This window comes from Manacus vitellinus, unplaced genomic scaffold (assembly GCF_001715985.3).
Source record: "Manacus vitellinus isolate BGI_N305 unplaced genomic scaffold, ASM171598v3 scaffold_7_pilon, whole genome shotgun sequence".
Taxonomy (NCBI): domain Eukaryota; kingdom Metazoa; phylum Chordata; class Aves; order Passeriformes; family Pipridae; genus Manacus; species Manacus vitellinus.
The window spans coordinates 23092084-23104933 of NW_021940813.1; the positions used below are offsets into that span (position 1 = coordinate 23092084).

At 40.7% G+C, this 12850-nt stretch overlaps 1 protein-coding gene across 1 annotated transcript in view; it reads left to right on the plus strand.

The window, feature by feature from the left end:
- Nucleotides 1–12850, plus strand: part of TMEM255B (transmembrane protein 255B) — a 68174-nt gene that overhangs the window by 43295 nt on the left and 12029 nt on the right. The window contains exons 5-6 of the mRNA XM_029964768.1: nt 8468–8548; nt 11094–11179. Coding sequence (XP_029820628.1) covers nt 8468–8548; nt 11094–11179 — 167 coding nt within the window. The remainder of the gene's footprint in view (nt 1–8467; nt 8549–11093; nt 11180–12850) is intronic.

Consider the following 12850-nt stretch of genomic DNA (forward strand, 5'->3'; position numbering starts at 1 on the left):
AAGAAGATTAGCTCTTAAATTCAGGCAAGGCAGATGTAGAAGCACAAAAAAGAGCAAGTGCTGACTGCAGTCTAGAGTGAACTCTCAGCATTACTCTCATGGCATGACTTCACCCAAAGCATGTAACAAGATACTGTCACAACTGCTTCTTAAGTCTTTATACAACACTTAGAATGTATTATTTGCACCAGGGGATCACTAATGTGTTGTAGTTACAGCAGGAGTATGGCATGGACAGAACCATCCTGTCTCTCTGTGTCACTCTGCATCGTCTCGAAGGGTTTGTTCAACTGCACATTTCGGAACCCTTGACTCTTAAGGCAGGGGCAGTACATGTAGAAGTTGAATCAACACACACTAGCCAAGTCTGCAGATCAGGTCAAAAGAACATGTGAAAACCTAATTTGAGGGATTCTAGTTTCTTAATATACTTTGCTAGTTATTGGCTGAATTTGGAAAAAAATAGCAAAAAAAATGGAAAACATTCTGTTCCTGATTATCCAGTCCATTGCAGCCCTAGGAAGTAGCATAACCTCACATCTGTGCAGCAGCCTAGACATGGGAGTTCCAGAAATGGCTTGCTCTCTTTTTTTTTTATCACTCACCTTTCCAAATCCCAGCCAGCATGCACTATGCACACTCTGACAGCCCAGGACTTTCTATGTTGTTAGTCAAGGTGATGCTGTCAAGAGGACAAAACACAGAATGAAAAGTAGGAAACAGACATTACTATCATAGTGGAGAAAACTTTCTGAAATTCAGAAATGGAAAGATTTAGGAGGCCCACTTGATGAAGTGCCTGGCACTCCCTTAAGAGCAGCCTCAGATATTGAAGGGAGAGAAACCTACTGAGCCCCATGATGGGGTTGGGCAGCCCCAAGGCACTGGCCTGTCCAAGGAGGCACATTTTCCTGTGGAAGCACATGCTCTGTCCTGGCTGGAGAATCCTGCAGTACAGTGAGCAATGACCCCTCTCTTCCTAGCTGCTGTCTGAAATACAGAGGTTATGAAAATAATGCTGTTACTCACAGAAATAAATGTCAATGAGGCATATGAGGAGCAGTATTTTAATAATTACATGTAAACTATGTGTACAAAAATATAACATCTCATGAATTATGGATAAGGCATTCTGTTGGTCTGCCAGGAGGTTAAAGATTCTTTAACAACACAAGGGAAGGTGCAGGTCTGTAGGAAACTAGCCAGTTTAAAATAGTTATTTTAATTAGTTTGTTTTCCAGTAGTTGATGTGGATTCAATATTTGGAAATATGGACTTGGAGAGTTCAGAAGGTATTATTTTGGGTATTTTCTTATAATCATTAAATTTTGCAAGATAAATTGTTTTCTGAAAGCCACTTCTGCTCCAGAAATTACAAACTGAAAATTGAATTGCACATTTAGCTGCTAATGAGTAAAAGCCCAAAACAGTTGTCAAAAAAATCCACCCTTTTTTTGATTCTAGAAAGTATGATCATGTGCTTTATGTGGAGGTTGCAAGCCTGGTGAGCAAGCAGAAATATAAAATGTTTTTTTCTTTAAAGCTTGTCCACCCTCACTTCAGTATTGATAACCATAGACTCAGAAGTTCCTTAATGTCATCTTATCACAGCGGTCATTTTTCTTTTGTTTATGAGTGAAAGCACAAAGATGTTTGAATTAATCATTTCTATAAATCCATTGGATCTCCTAGCAGTCTTCCTCAGAGACAGCCATCTCATTTGAGAGCGTTCTTGAAAAACACTGAGAAAGAGCCCTTGGTCAGAGTGAGACAGGAATTACAAAAGACCTATAGCATTTCCTCTCGTTGTTTGTACAGGGCAGGATCCAACCACCTGTCCCGAGACAGTGATTCATTCTGCCTGCTTTCCCAGTCTCCTAATATGTTGGCACCTTCTTTTATGAGGCTCTTTGGTCTGAAAGCTCTCAGGTTTGTATGCTCCCATATACCATGTGCTCTGAAGATAGTCAGTGCAGGGCAGACACAGATACCTACCCTCCATCTCAGCCTCCAGAAAGGTATAAAAGCTTGTTGCTAATAATTTCTGTTTGTTCATATTTGCATGCTTGCTTTCAGAAAGTTATCAGAGAACCTGATCTTGAAGGGAGTTATAATCTGCAGAACACCCAAATGTTGGCGCAAGGCTGAGCTGGCACTGAAGGGTGATGTTTCGGTTTGCTTTTAGGATTAAACTTAAACCTTGGCAACTATACCTCTCCTATTCATTGCTAGCTATAATGTAGATGAAAAGGACCTACAAAAATGTTGTAGGAAGAAAACGGAAAATTAAAAACTTCAAGTTAGTGGGCCACTAAAAACATTAGTCTAGTTTTGGACTCCTCAATTTTATCTATATTTGTCTTTTACATGTGCCCAGGATAGTGTTTCTCAGGCCAACTGGCATGGTGAAGCCCACATCCCTACTCTCAAAGTCTCTCTGGGTGTAAATGGCAATGTCCAAATTACTTACTGGGAATAGTTCTTGGCCCATGCTAATTTACAAATCATGCCCAGAAATTATTTTGGATGAGTAACAGTTTGCCCAGGCCAAAGCCATCATTGGCACAGTTCTAACAATTTAATAGGCTAGATGGTCAAGTTTCAGGCCTGGAAATGTTCCCTGGCAATGATTAATCTACACCTCTAGAAGCCATGGAAGTTAAAACTAAATAAATACTGAAACTGGAAAAAAATAGCCCTCACTATATAATTATTTCACTAAATTATTATCCATGTTTTGTAAAATATAGCATACATTTCAATCAATACAGTTTAAACTATATCTCAGCTTTCTGAAAGTGATCTTACACATAACGGAGATGGAATTTTCCCTATGTTATCCAAAATACATCTGTTCTCCAAGGAAACAAAAAGTGGCATAGAAATATTTACTTTCCGTACCTCACATAAGAACCCTTCAACTCCCCACAGACATTTTTATCAAATCCACCAAAGATACTGTTCAAAGAATACTTTTCTTACACAAATGTATTGCAATGTTCCCACCATCAAAGAGAACATGGGTTTTCCACTGTATGCTCTTAAAGGAATCAACCAAACCAAAACCCTCTATATTTGGACCAAATCTTCTCTTCCTTGGCATAAAGACTTCCCCCTTGTCCATTTGTTTATCACTCTCAAGTTTTAATGCACATACTAGAAAATTATTGAAATAAAAACTGCAAGGAGATGGAGAGCTACATTTTGCCCTGTAAGGTTCAAGGATGAGCAGTTTGGATTTGTCTGAAATTAAAGGGAATTAAATGTTCTAAACTTGGACTGATGGCAATCTGACTGTATCTAGCCAGTATACACAAACACATTCACACATAATTAGCTAAGAAATCATCTTTTTTCAGAAGGATTGAATAAAACCTGTGCATCTTTCCTTTACATCAATAAATAAAACCAAGCATACAACTACATTTTTATACAGAATTCTTCCTCTTTTTGCCAACCTACATATTTTGCCCTCTGCATCTATCAGCAGAGCTCTAACCAACAGAACTTTCCCATCTGCCCATTTCCAGTTAAAGAAAGTTACTCAAAGAAGCAGAGAAAGGGAATACATTATTCATTATATATTAATATTACACATTAGTGGGAGGTTTTGCATAGCTCTATTTCAATAATAGTGATTGAGGAAGTTCCTGGTACCAAAGAATATTAAACCAGTTAAACACAATATTGTTCCTATATACTTTAAAGCTACTGTGATTAGATGAAATACATATATATACTTAGATATATAGTATGTAAAAGCTGTGTCTCTACCAGTATTGCTATAAGCAGTAGAATCAAGAAGAATCAAGAACTGGTAGATATCCGATATTCATACACACTCTGTTGTATGCAACATGAAGTATTTTAAGAGCGGTCTGTCAGGACTACTTTTATAGCTTTAAAGTATGTCTCATTTGCCTTTGGTATTAGAGACTTGAGCAGGTGCTAATGTGGTGTGATGTACTGTTGGTTAATTTTTAAACACCTTTTAATATCTGTGTGGTGCCTTATTCATATAAACACCTTAGCTGAGAGACAGACCACAGCACCTCTGTGGCATGCAAATGGAAGCTTTTACCCTTGCAAGCTTTAGGCATCCCCAATACACCTCTACTTTAAAGCTTTGTGCTTTAGGTGTTAAATTCTATGGGTGTCTGGACAAAGTCAACAGTTGTCTAATCTTGGTTATTTCTGTACACTTGATCATCACTCATTTATTTTGATTGCACATATGGGTGAGTTTAGAAGAACAGGCTGAATGCACAAGGCTGGCTGTACTGGTGCAGCAGGCTTGCCGTTCAAAATTAGGTGCATGAAGGAAGGTACTTGTTTGCCATGATTGTGCATGCAAATGTATTAACTGTATTCACAGTGGTCGCTTCCATGTTGCAGCTCTGACCTTTTTGCTGCACAGTAATATGAAACAATAATAGCTGGTATGGATTAATCAATCACCTCTCTCCCCAGGGAACAGTGCTGCTTCCAGTCATAAGCACACTTGGATGAAAAACATGTTGTCTTCTCCCTCAAAGACCAAACCAATAAAAGGACTAATTTCTTTTTAAGAGGAAGGAGTTGTAAAGGGTACTAAAACTGTGTAAGCCAAGAGATCAGGACCAAAGTGAGGGTCTTTCTGTACTTGATGGAGGCAGATTAGATAGCTCTCTCACTGCTTTTAACAAGATATAGAGGTGTCTGTGGAGAGTATCTTAGCATTTGGGGTCAGACAGAGCCTCATAGTGTGATACAGTGGTGTCACTCACCAGCAACCTGTAATAAGGGCATGAGTGCCCAGAAGGTAAGATCAGGGAATATCTGTCTCCAGGTGCTAAGTTATGTCTGCTAAATTCACAGCCTGTGATACTTCAAGAGAACTTGTTAGTGTGCTCATACCCTGACATAGACTCTGATCATCTTCACAGAATCACAGAGTTGCTGAGACTGGGCAGAACCTCTGGAGATTTCTAATCCAACCACCTCTGCTGAGAGCAGTGTCAGCTAGCACAGGTTGCTCAGAACTGTGTCCAGTTTGAGTATCTCCAGAGATGGAGACTCTACAACCACTCTGGAAAACCTGTTCCAGTATTTAATCACCTAAATTAATTAGAAAAAGTTTCTCCTTATGTTTAAATGGAATTTGCTGTATTTCAGTTTGTGCCCATTGCCTTTTGTCCTTTTTCTGGATACTACCGAGAAAAATCTGTCTTCATCTTCTTTACTTCCCCCATCAGGTATTGGTACCTATTGATGAGGTACATGGGAGCCTTCTCTTGTCTAGGCTGAACAGTCTCAGCTCTCAGCAGCCTCTCTTACGACAGATGCTCCAGTGTGTTAATTAACAGACCATGTTCATGGTCTCTGTCATAGTGGGAAGCACAGCACTTTACCCAGTGTTCCAGATACATCTCACCAGTGCTGAGCAGAGAGGAAGGATCATTTCCATAGGCCTGCTGGTGATGCTGCTTTCCAGCCTGTCAGGCCCCAGTCTTTTCTGGTACATGGGATTATTCCTCCCCAGGTTCAGGATTTGACATTTCCCTGTGATGAACTTCTAGAGGTTCCTGTGGGCCATTCCTCCAGCCCAGGTCCCTCTGAACAATAACATGGTCCCCTGGTATTTCAATCACTCATCCCCGTTTTGTGTCATCTACCAGCTAGTGGAGGGTGCACTCTACCCATCATCCAGTTCAGTAATAAAGATGTTACACAATATTGTCCCTAGTATTGACCTCTGGAATAGACAACTATTGAGTCACCTCCAGTTGGACTTCATGTCACTGATCACAACACCATGACCCCAGCAGTTCTGCCAGCATTCAGTCCACCTCACTGTTCATTTTTTTAGCTCATACTTCATCAGCTTGTCTGCAAGAATGAGACTGTTAGAGGCATTACTGAAGGGAAGGTAAACAACATCCAGAAGCAGATGACTGAGAAGCTCCACTCATCCACCAAGCCAGTTACATCATCGTAGAAGGTTAACGGATTGGTCAGACATGATTCTCCCTTTGTAAATCCATGTTGAACACTCCCAATCACCTTCCTGTCCTTGAGATGATTGGAAATGGTTTCCAAGATTATTTTCTCCATCACCTTCTACCAGTGTGTAGTTCCCTTGATTCTCTTTCTTGCCATTCATGAAAATGAGATGTATCACCTGCCTATTTAAATGCTCCCTAGCCTGATCCTCCTCCAACAAGGGTAAGTCTTTCTTGCCCCAAATTTTCCCACTGGTCTTCACTGAAGACTAAGGCAAGGAAGGCATTGAACACCTTAGCCTTTACCATGTCTTTTGTCACCAGGTTGCCAGTCTTATTTAGTAGTGTGCACATATTTTTTCTGATCTCTCTTTTGCTGCTAATACACCCATAGAAGCCCTTCTTGTTGTCCTTTACAGCCCTTGCTGGATTGAATTCCAGATGGGCTTGGGCTTTCCTAACCCCATCCCTGCATGCTCATATAATTTATTTATTTTCTTCCCTGGTGATTTTCCCCTGATTGCACTTCTTGTAGACTTTCTTTTTGTGTTTGAGTTACATCTGGAACTCCTTGTTCATTCACACAGGCCTCATTCTGCCTTTGATTGATTTTCTGCTGGTTGGGATGAACTGTTCCTAAGTTTGGAAGAGGTGAACCTTGAATCCCACTCTCCTGGACCTCACTGCTTTCCAGGACTGTATCTCATGGGATTCTTCCAAGCAGATCACTGAATAGGCCAAAGTCTCTGTTCCTCAAGTTCAGGATTGGGATCCTTCTTTTCCCTGCTTCCTCCTCTCCAGATTCTGAACCCCACCACCTCATTATTGGGGGAAAGGCTGCCCCTCATCTTCACATCCCTGACCAATCTTTCCTTTTTTGTGAGTATGAGATCCAGCAGAGCAGCTCTCCTTGTCAGCTCCTTGTTCTGGCAGAGAAACTACATCCCTGTTAGACCTCCCAACCAGATCTGTCCCTGGAAGTTATGGCTAAAGGCTAATGCTTTCCCAGGACTATGGAAGGATGTTGACCTAGTTCAAGATACGGCATGCTGTTTGTGTGGTATTTGCTTTTTCTCTAGAGAAAAAGAGTTACTAAAGCATTTTTTCTTACACTTGTGTGATATAAATTAATATTTTTAGATGCAGGAAGCTAACCTTTCCCTAACCCTTGGGAGTTGGTGTCCAAACTTCCTTGGGTTTGCCAGAGTAATCAAAAAGGAAAACAGGCTGATGGAGGAGCTTTATTCATTGATCTGTCTGCAATCCTGCCTAGCTCTGCATTTTAACTAACTATGTATTTTGAGTCAGCAAATTTATACAGTTCACACTTCATAATCCAACAAGCATAGAATACTCAAAATTGGTCTGAAGTAGTGCAGATATTTCTGCAATTACTGTGTTATTTCTGGATGGATTTTAAGACTTAAAAATGCAGTGAAAGTTAATCAGTGCAGATTTCTGCCAACAACTTAAATAGTCCTTTGCTTGTAAGTTAGTATGGAAAGAGGGGATGGCAGATAGTGAGTTTCCATCTTCTCTGTTGGAGGTGGTCTGTGTGACATACTGGGGAGCACTTGAGTCCTTTTGAAGGCACAGATCAGGACATAAGTGACAGAAAGTTGAAAAAGTCTCTTTTTATTTTTTTTTCCAAGTATAAGTAATTCCCACACTGTTTTGAGACAGACATTGAATCACAGAGGACTCAAGTTGTCAAATCCTCCCAAGGCAAATATGGTCTAGGTATTTACCTAGACCATATGCACCCTCTAGCCTTCAGAGTGGCCATTTGCCAAGGTCAGAAACACATATGGTCCATCTGGCCAAGGATATTTCATTGTGTTCTTCCTTTATATCAGTTTGTGGGAACTGTTACAAGCAAAATATGAAATATGAGCAGCTAACACATATTTTGCAATAAATAAAAAATAAGGTAAAAACAAACAGTGCAAATTGCCTTCTCTTTATGCCTCAATTTCTTCATCATTTTTTGTTTTGCTTTTGGGGTTTTAAGTGTGTGTTGTAAGTGGTAAGCTCAAAGTATTACCTATTTTACTTTGTTTTCTTTATGGATATTGTTGAAATCCCTTAAAAAGAAAGTCCCATATCTTGCAGCAAAGTAAATCTTGGTGCTCAGTAAGACACTGTACCAGAAAAAAGAGTGGCTGAACTGTTCTCATAGAGCAGTACTCTTTGACATCAAGCAAGGAAGTGGTTAAATGCCAGCGGTGATGCCTTCTTAATAGCGGTGATCAATACAGAGAAAAATAAATGATACTCCCATAGCTTAGTGGTGGAGTGAGGAAGGAAAAGAGGAGAGCCACTCTGGAAAGAAAGCCAACATAGAGGTGTGTGTGAGCTGCTTACCCAAGTGACTGCATTGGCTTTGGCTCCACAGAGCTGTAAGCATTTGGCATGGGGACACGGGACATGGTGCCTTCACACTTCCTCCGTACCAGTTACTATTTTGACTTCTCTTTTCTTTACAGGAACCCAGACCTTTGTATAACAAAAGGTGCCAGTTTTATTCAAGTGGAATAGGATTCCTATATGATGCCTACCAGACAGAGGTAAACAAACTCACTTCATCATGTGTTTATTTTGCTGTGCTTTGAGGGGCTGGGGAGGAGGGAGGTAGATGTTTGGCAGCATGTCTGTCCATGTAGGTCACGGGTAGAGAGAAAGCCCACTGTTCTTTCTCCCACAAGTGACTCCCTGCTTATCCAAGCCTCTGATGATTGCAAATCACTACAATCAGTGCGGTTTTGAATCATCATTGGTGTTTCTATCCAGTACATTACTCTGGGACTGGAATGATTCCCAGTCCATCTATGCTGTATAATAGTTGTCTGGAATGTGTTTGTCACATTGGCATCTTTCTCTAAGGAGGTTTTTGTAGACTCCAAGTGGAATAGGAAATATCTAAATTAATCCACTTGTATTGTCCAGAAGACTTCAAACCTCTGTATTTATCCATCACAGGCCAAAAACATCAATGGTCTGAATGCAGCTTTTTTATTATCTCAATGACATCAACATGGCTGGAAAAGTGCCCATATCCAAATGGCTAGCCTCCTGAGAAGTCCAGATTCAGTTTCTTTTCCTATTTTATTATTGTGGTAAATTGGTGGTGAAAAGAAAGGCAGAGCAGCATTGAGAACAGCTAGACAATGGTATAATTTTCAGGAAGCCAGATGTCCTTTATCACTATCCCTCCCATGGCTAAGAAAAGGTGTATGGGGAGTGCTACCACCAAAAATTCTAGAAAGCTTAGCAAAGTATATTACCAGGTTAAGCAGCTCCTTAAATCTTGCTGCTAGGGCACCCCGTTGTTGATCCCAGAAAAATGTATGACAAAAATATTTCAATTATCTCCTTGACTGAAGACCTGTCCAGAAAAACTTATGAAGTGTGACAACACTCTTTAAGTTTTACTCCATCCTCTTCTAAAGTGTGCTTGCACACTCAGACATATAGCCTGAGAAATGCTTCTGATTTCTGTAATAAGCATGTGGTTGGTGTCACACTGACCACAACTTGTGGGTGACCCCAGCCTTGAGCTTCCAGACAGATGGTTTTCTACAGCTCTGCTGCTTCTGGGAACGTCTGAAGTTGGGCCACCCAGAACTCCTTTCTCTATTCTGGCAAAAAAAAAAAATGTATCTTTTAAAAGCGTGGGTAGTTTTTACTAACATGCTTATCTGGTTGTCCACTGATTTAGAGTCAGCATGTGCTAATTCAGAGTTAAGGATTCATGGCATTTGTACTTGGCTTTTACTTTTCCAAAGTTAGCCACTTAGTGAGCAGGGGACATGCTCTGCATGCCAGGCAAACACTTAACTAGGAAGAACAGATTGTTTACTGAGTGCAAGTTTCCTTTTGATTGCCATCTCTCACCTCTAAGTGGTCTACAGTGGCAGTTTTCACACTAAAAAGGATGTACAGATTCAGAACTCAGGAGCTGAGAAACATCTTTTTTAACACCTCTTGTGGACACTGTTCCACAGAGTAGCATATTCATGGCTAAGCAGAACTGTCTGACAGAAACTTCTCAAAAGCAGGCATGCTCCTTCTATTTTTTCATTATGAAGAATTTTCCATTCGACAATATATTTTATTTGCATTTTGTGAACAAAATACTTCTCAGTGGTTACAGTACATTTTTTTCCATCAAAATAAAAGCTAGAGAAAGAACATATTTTCTGACCTGCTAGCTTTTGAAACCTGAGAGCTCTCCAGGATTTCAGGGTCAATAAGCTAAAAATCTTAGGGGAAAAAAAGCGCCTTACATATAAAATATTTCAATTGGTCTGTAGTGCCAAGTAGAAGTGATTAATGCTTACCACACTTAAGGAGTCATTAAAATGATTTTTTTGTCTGGATAGAAAGTGGTGTACATGTGCCTGCCTTTATTGTTCTAACATCTGTCCATCCCTCGAATTCCTGCTCACGCAAATTTACCTTTTCAGTTTTCTATTCAAAAGCTTGCAGTAAATGGTACTTATTTACTGGAGTGCTTGGATCTTTTCTGAATTATTTTGTTTGTGAGTTTTGGGATTGTTCTTGCTGGTGTTCCTAATTATTTCCATCTTCAGGAGGTTTTTACTGAAAGGAGAGAGCTCACATTTATTGGAAGTTGTTCAGATAAATCGACTCCTTTGCCCATTTCACCACTATAATGGACTGGTATTCTTATCCACTTCGGTGACTTTCTGTAATGTATCTCTCAAGACATGGAGACATGGTCTCCACACCACAGCTGTAGAGATCCAAATCTCATGGCTGCAGACCCTGGGTCTCAGCAGAATAGCACCAGGCAGTGCCGCAAAGTGCTTAAAAACTCTGGCAAGCCCTGACTGCAGGCTGATGCTGGGGGCTCTGGGCTTCATAGTGCAAATGCCCTCAGACTCTGGGGCTGACATCCTGGTTAAATGTCCTAGGAACTCAGAGACATCCTTTTGGCCTGTGGTTGTAGATTTTGGAATATCAGGATCTTTCTGCACAACAGGTAATAAAACTTGACACTGCAGTAGTTTATTTTTTCTGTGGCCAGTAGGATGATTTACACAACACTGAAACACTGAGAATAAAGGTCAGTCTCTTCTTTTTTGGCAGGTGACATGTCATACCTTAAACAGCAAGTGCCAGCTGAAAGTAAAGAGTAACACATGCTATTGCTGTGATCTGTACAACTGTGAGAAGTAAGTACCTGGGTGCGGTTCATGGCCTGTGAGAAATCCTTGGTTGTTTGTCCTTACTTGTAAATGATAGGGCCTGGAAAAGCAACACAAGGAGCTTATATGCTGAGAAGTCCAGTTCCTCTTCAATTGAAGTCCTGATGCCAGCAGATAAGATGTCAGGACTTGTTTACTAGTGTTGATATTATTTAAGTTTCTTTTTCTTTAAATACATCCATAAGCTCTTTGCTTTGTGATCAAAATTGATCACAGTCACAGCCCTGTTTGGATATACTGTTGGTCTGGCAATACAATTTTCCCATTAGATTTAATAAGTCTTCTGCCTGAGTCACCCTTTACACACCTCAGTATCATAGATTCACAGAATGGTTTGGGTTGGAAGATCATCTAGTTCCAACCCCCTTGCCATGTGTAGGGACACCTACCAGGTTTCTCAGAGCCTTATCCAAGTGGGTCTTGGATACACTTCCATAAATGGGGCAACCACAGCTTCTCTGGGCAACCTGTTCCAATGTCTCACCACTCTAACAGTGAGGAATTTCTTCCTAATATCTAATCTAATTCCTCCCTCTTTCAGTCTAAAGCCATTCCCTCTTGTCCAATTACTACATACCCGTGTGTCATTGTGAGAAATATCTCTAATTTAAACTTAGAAGATGGTCAAATAAAGTGAAACAAAGAACTTTATTAGCAGAGCACTGGTTGCACCGAACTCGTGACCTGGTTTGAGCACACCTGACTGGGAGGGGACAAGCCTTTTTAAGGTCTCTTGATTTACATAACTGTTCCCTCACACCTCCCATGCCAGGCCCTGCTCCTCTCTTCCTCAAAAGGCAATCCTCACCTTTTGGTACAGTTCACTGGTTGTTCCCATCCACCTATGAGGTTGTTTCCCTGCCCCCAGCTGCATGGTCTCCTGGCAGTGAGCCCAAATTGGTCTCACTGCCTTACAGGCTTTCCGATTCGCCTTCCTACTGTACCAGTAAGCAAAACAGTAAGTCAGCAGTAGTAACAGTGATCAGAACCACCAGAACAATAAGAACAGCAAACAAGGCAGGCAGTAAGCAGCAGTCAGTAACAGTGACCAGAACAACATGCAACCCACCAGTTCCTGACCACAAAATGGCTCTTCAGTCTCCCAAAATGACCTCCAGGTATCTCAACATGAGGTAACCATGGAAATATCTGCTTGTAATAAAACCATCTCATTTATTTCTCACAATCATCTTACCAGGCACTCTCATGTGACCTCTGCAACCCTCTACAGTTCACTGACAGTCAGTTTTCCTTTTTATCCTCCATGTATTTCTCATCTTTCTTCCTTCCTACATCTCCTGTTTTATTTTGGTTTTGCCTCCTTTTCGTATGCTAGCAGCTGTTTATAGCCCCAGTCCTCTGGAAGCCTTGGCTAGAATCCTGCCAGACATGAACAGTTTGGGTGTAGGGAAACAAGGGTGGCACAATCAAGGTTTCTGCATAACAAAGTAGCTCTTGCCCAGTTCCTGGGCAAGAGAAGTAAAAAATGACATTTGGGACTAGGGGTAAGTCATCTATGCGTGCATATTTCTCATGCAGATAGAAGACAAAAAGTGAGTGCAGGTCTACAGGATGGATTAAAATCTACTACGAATGTTACAATCTTTTGCTTATGTAAAAAATATTAAATCTGGATAT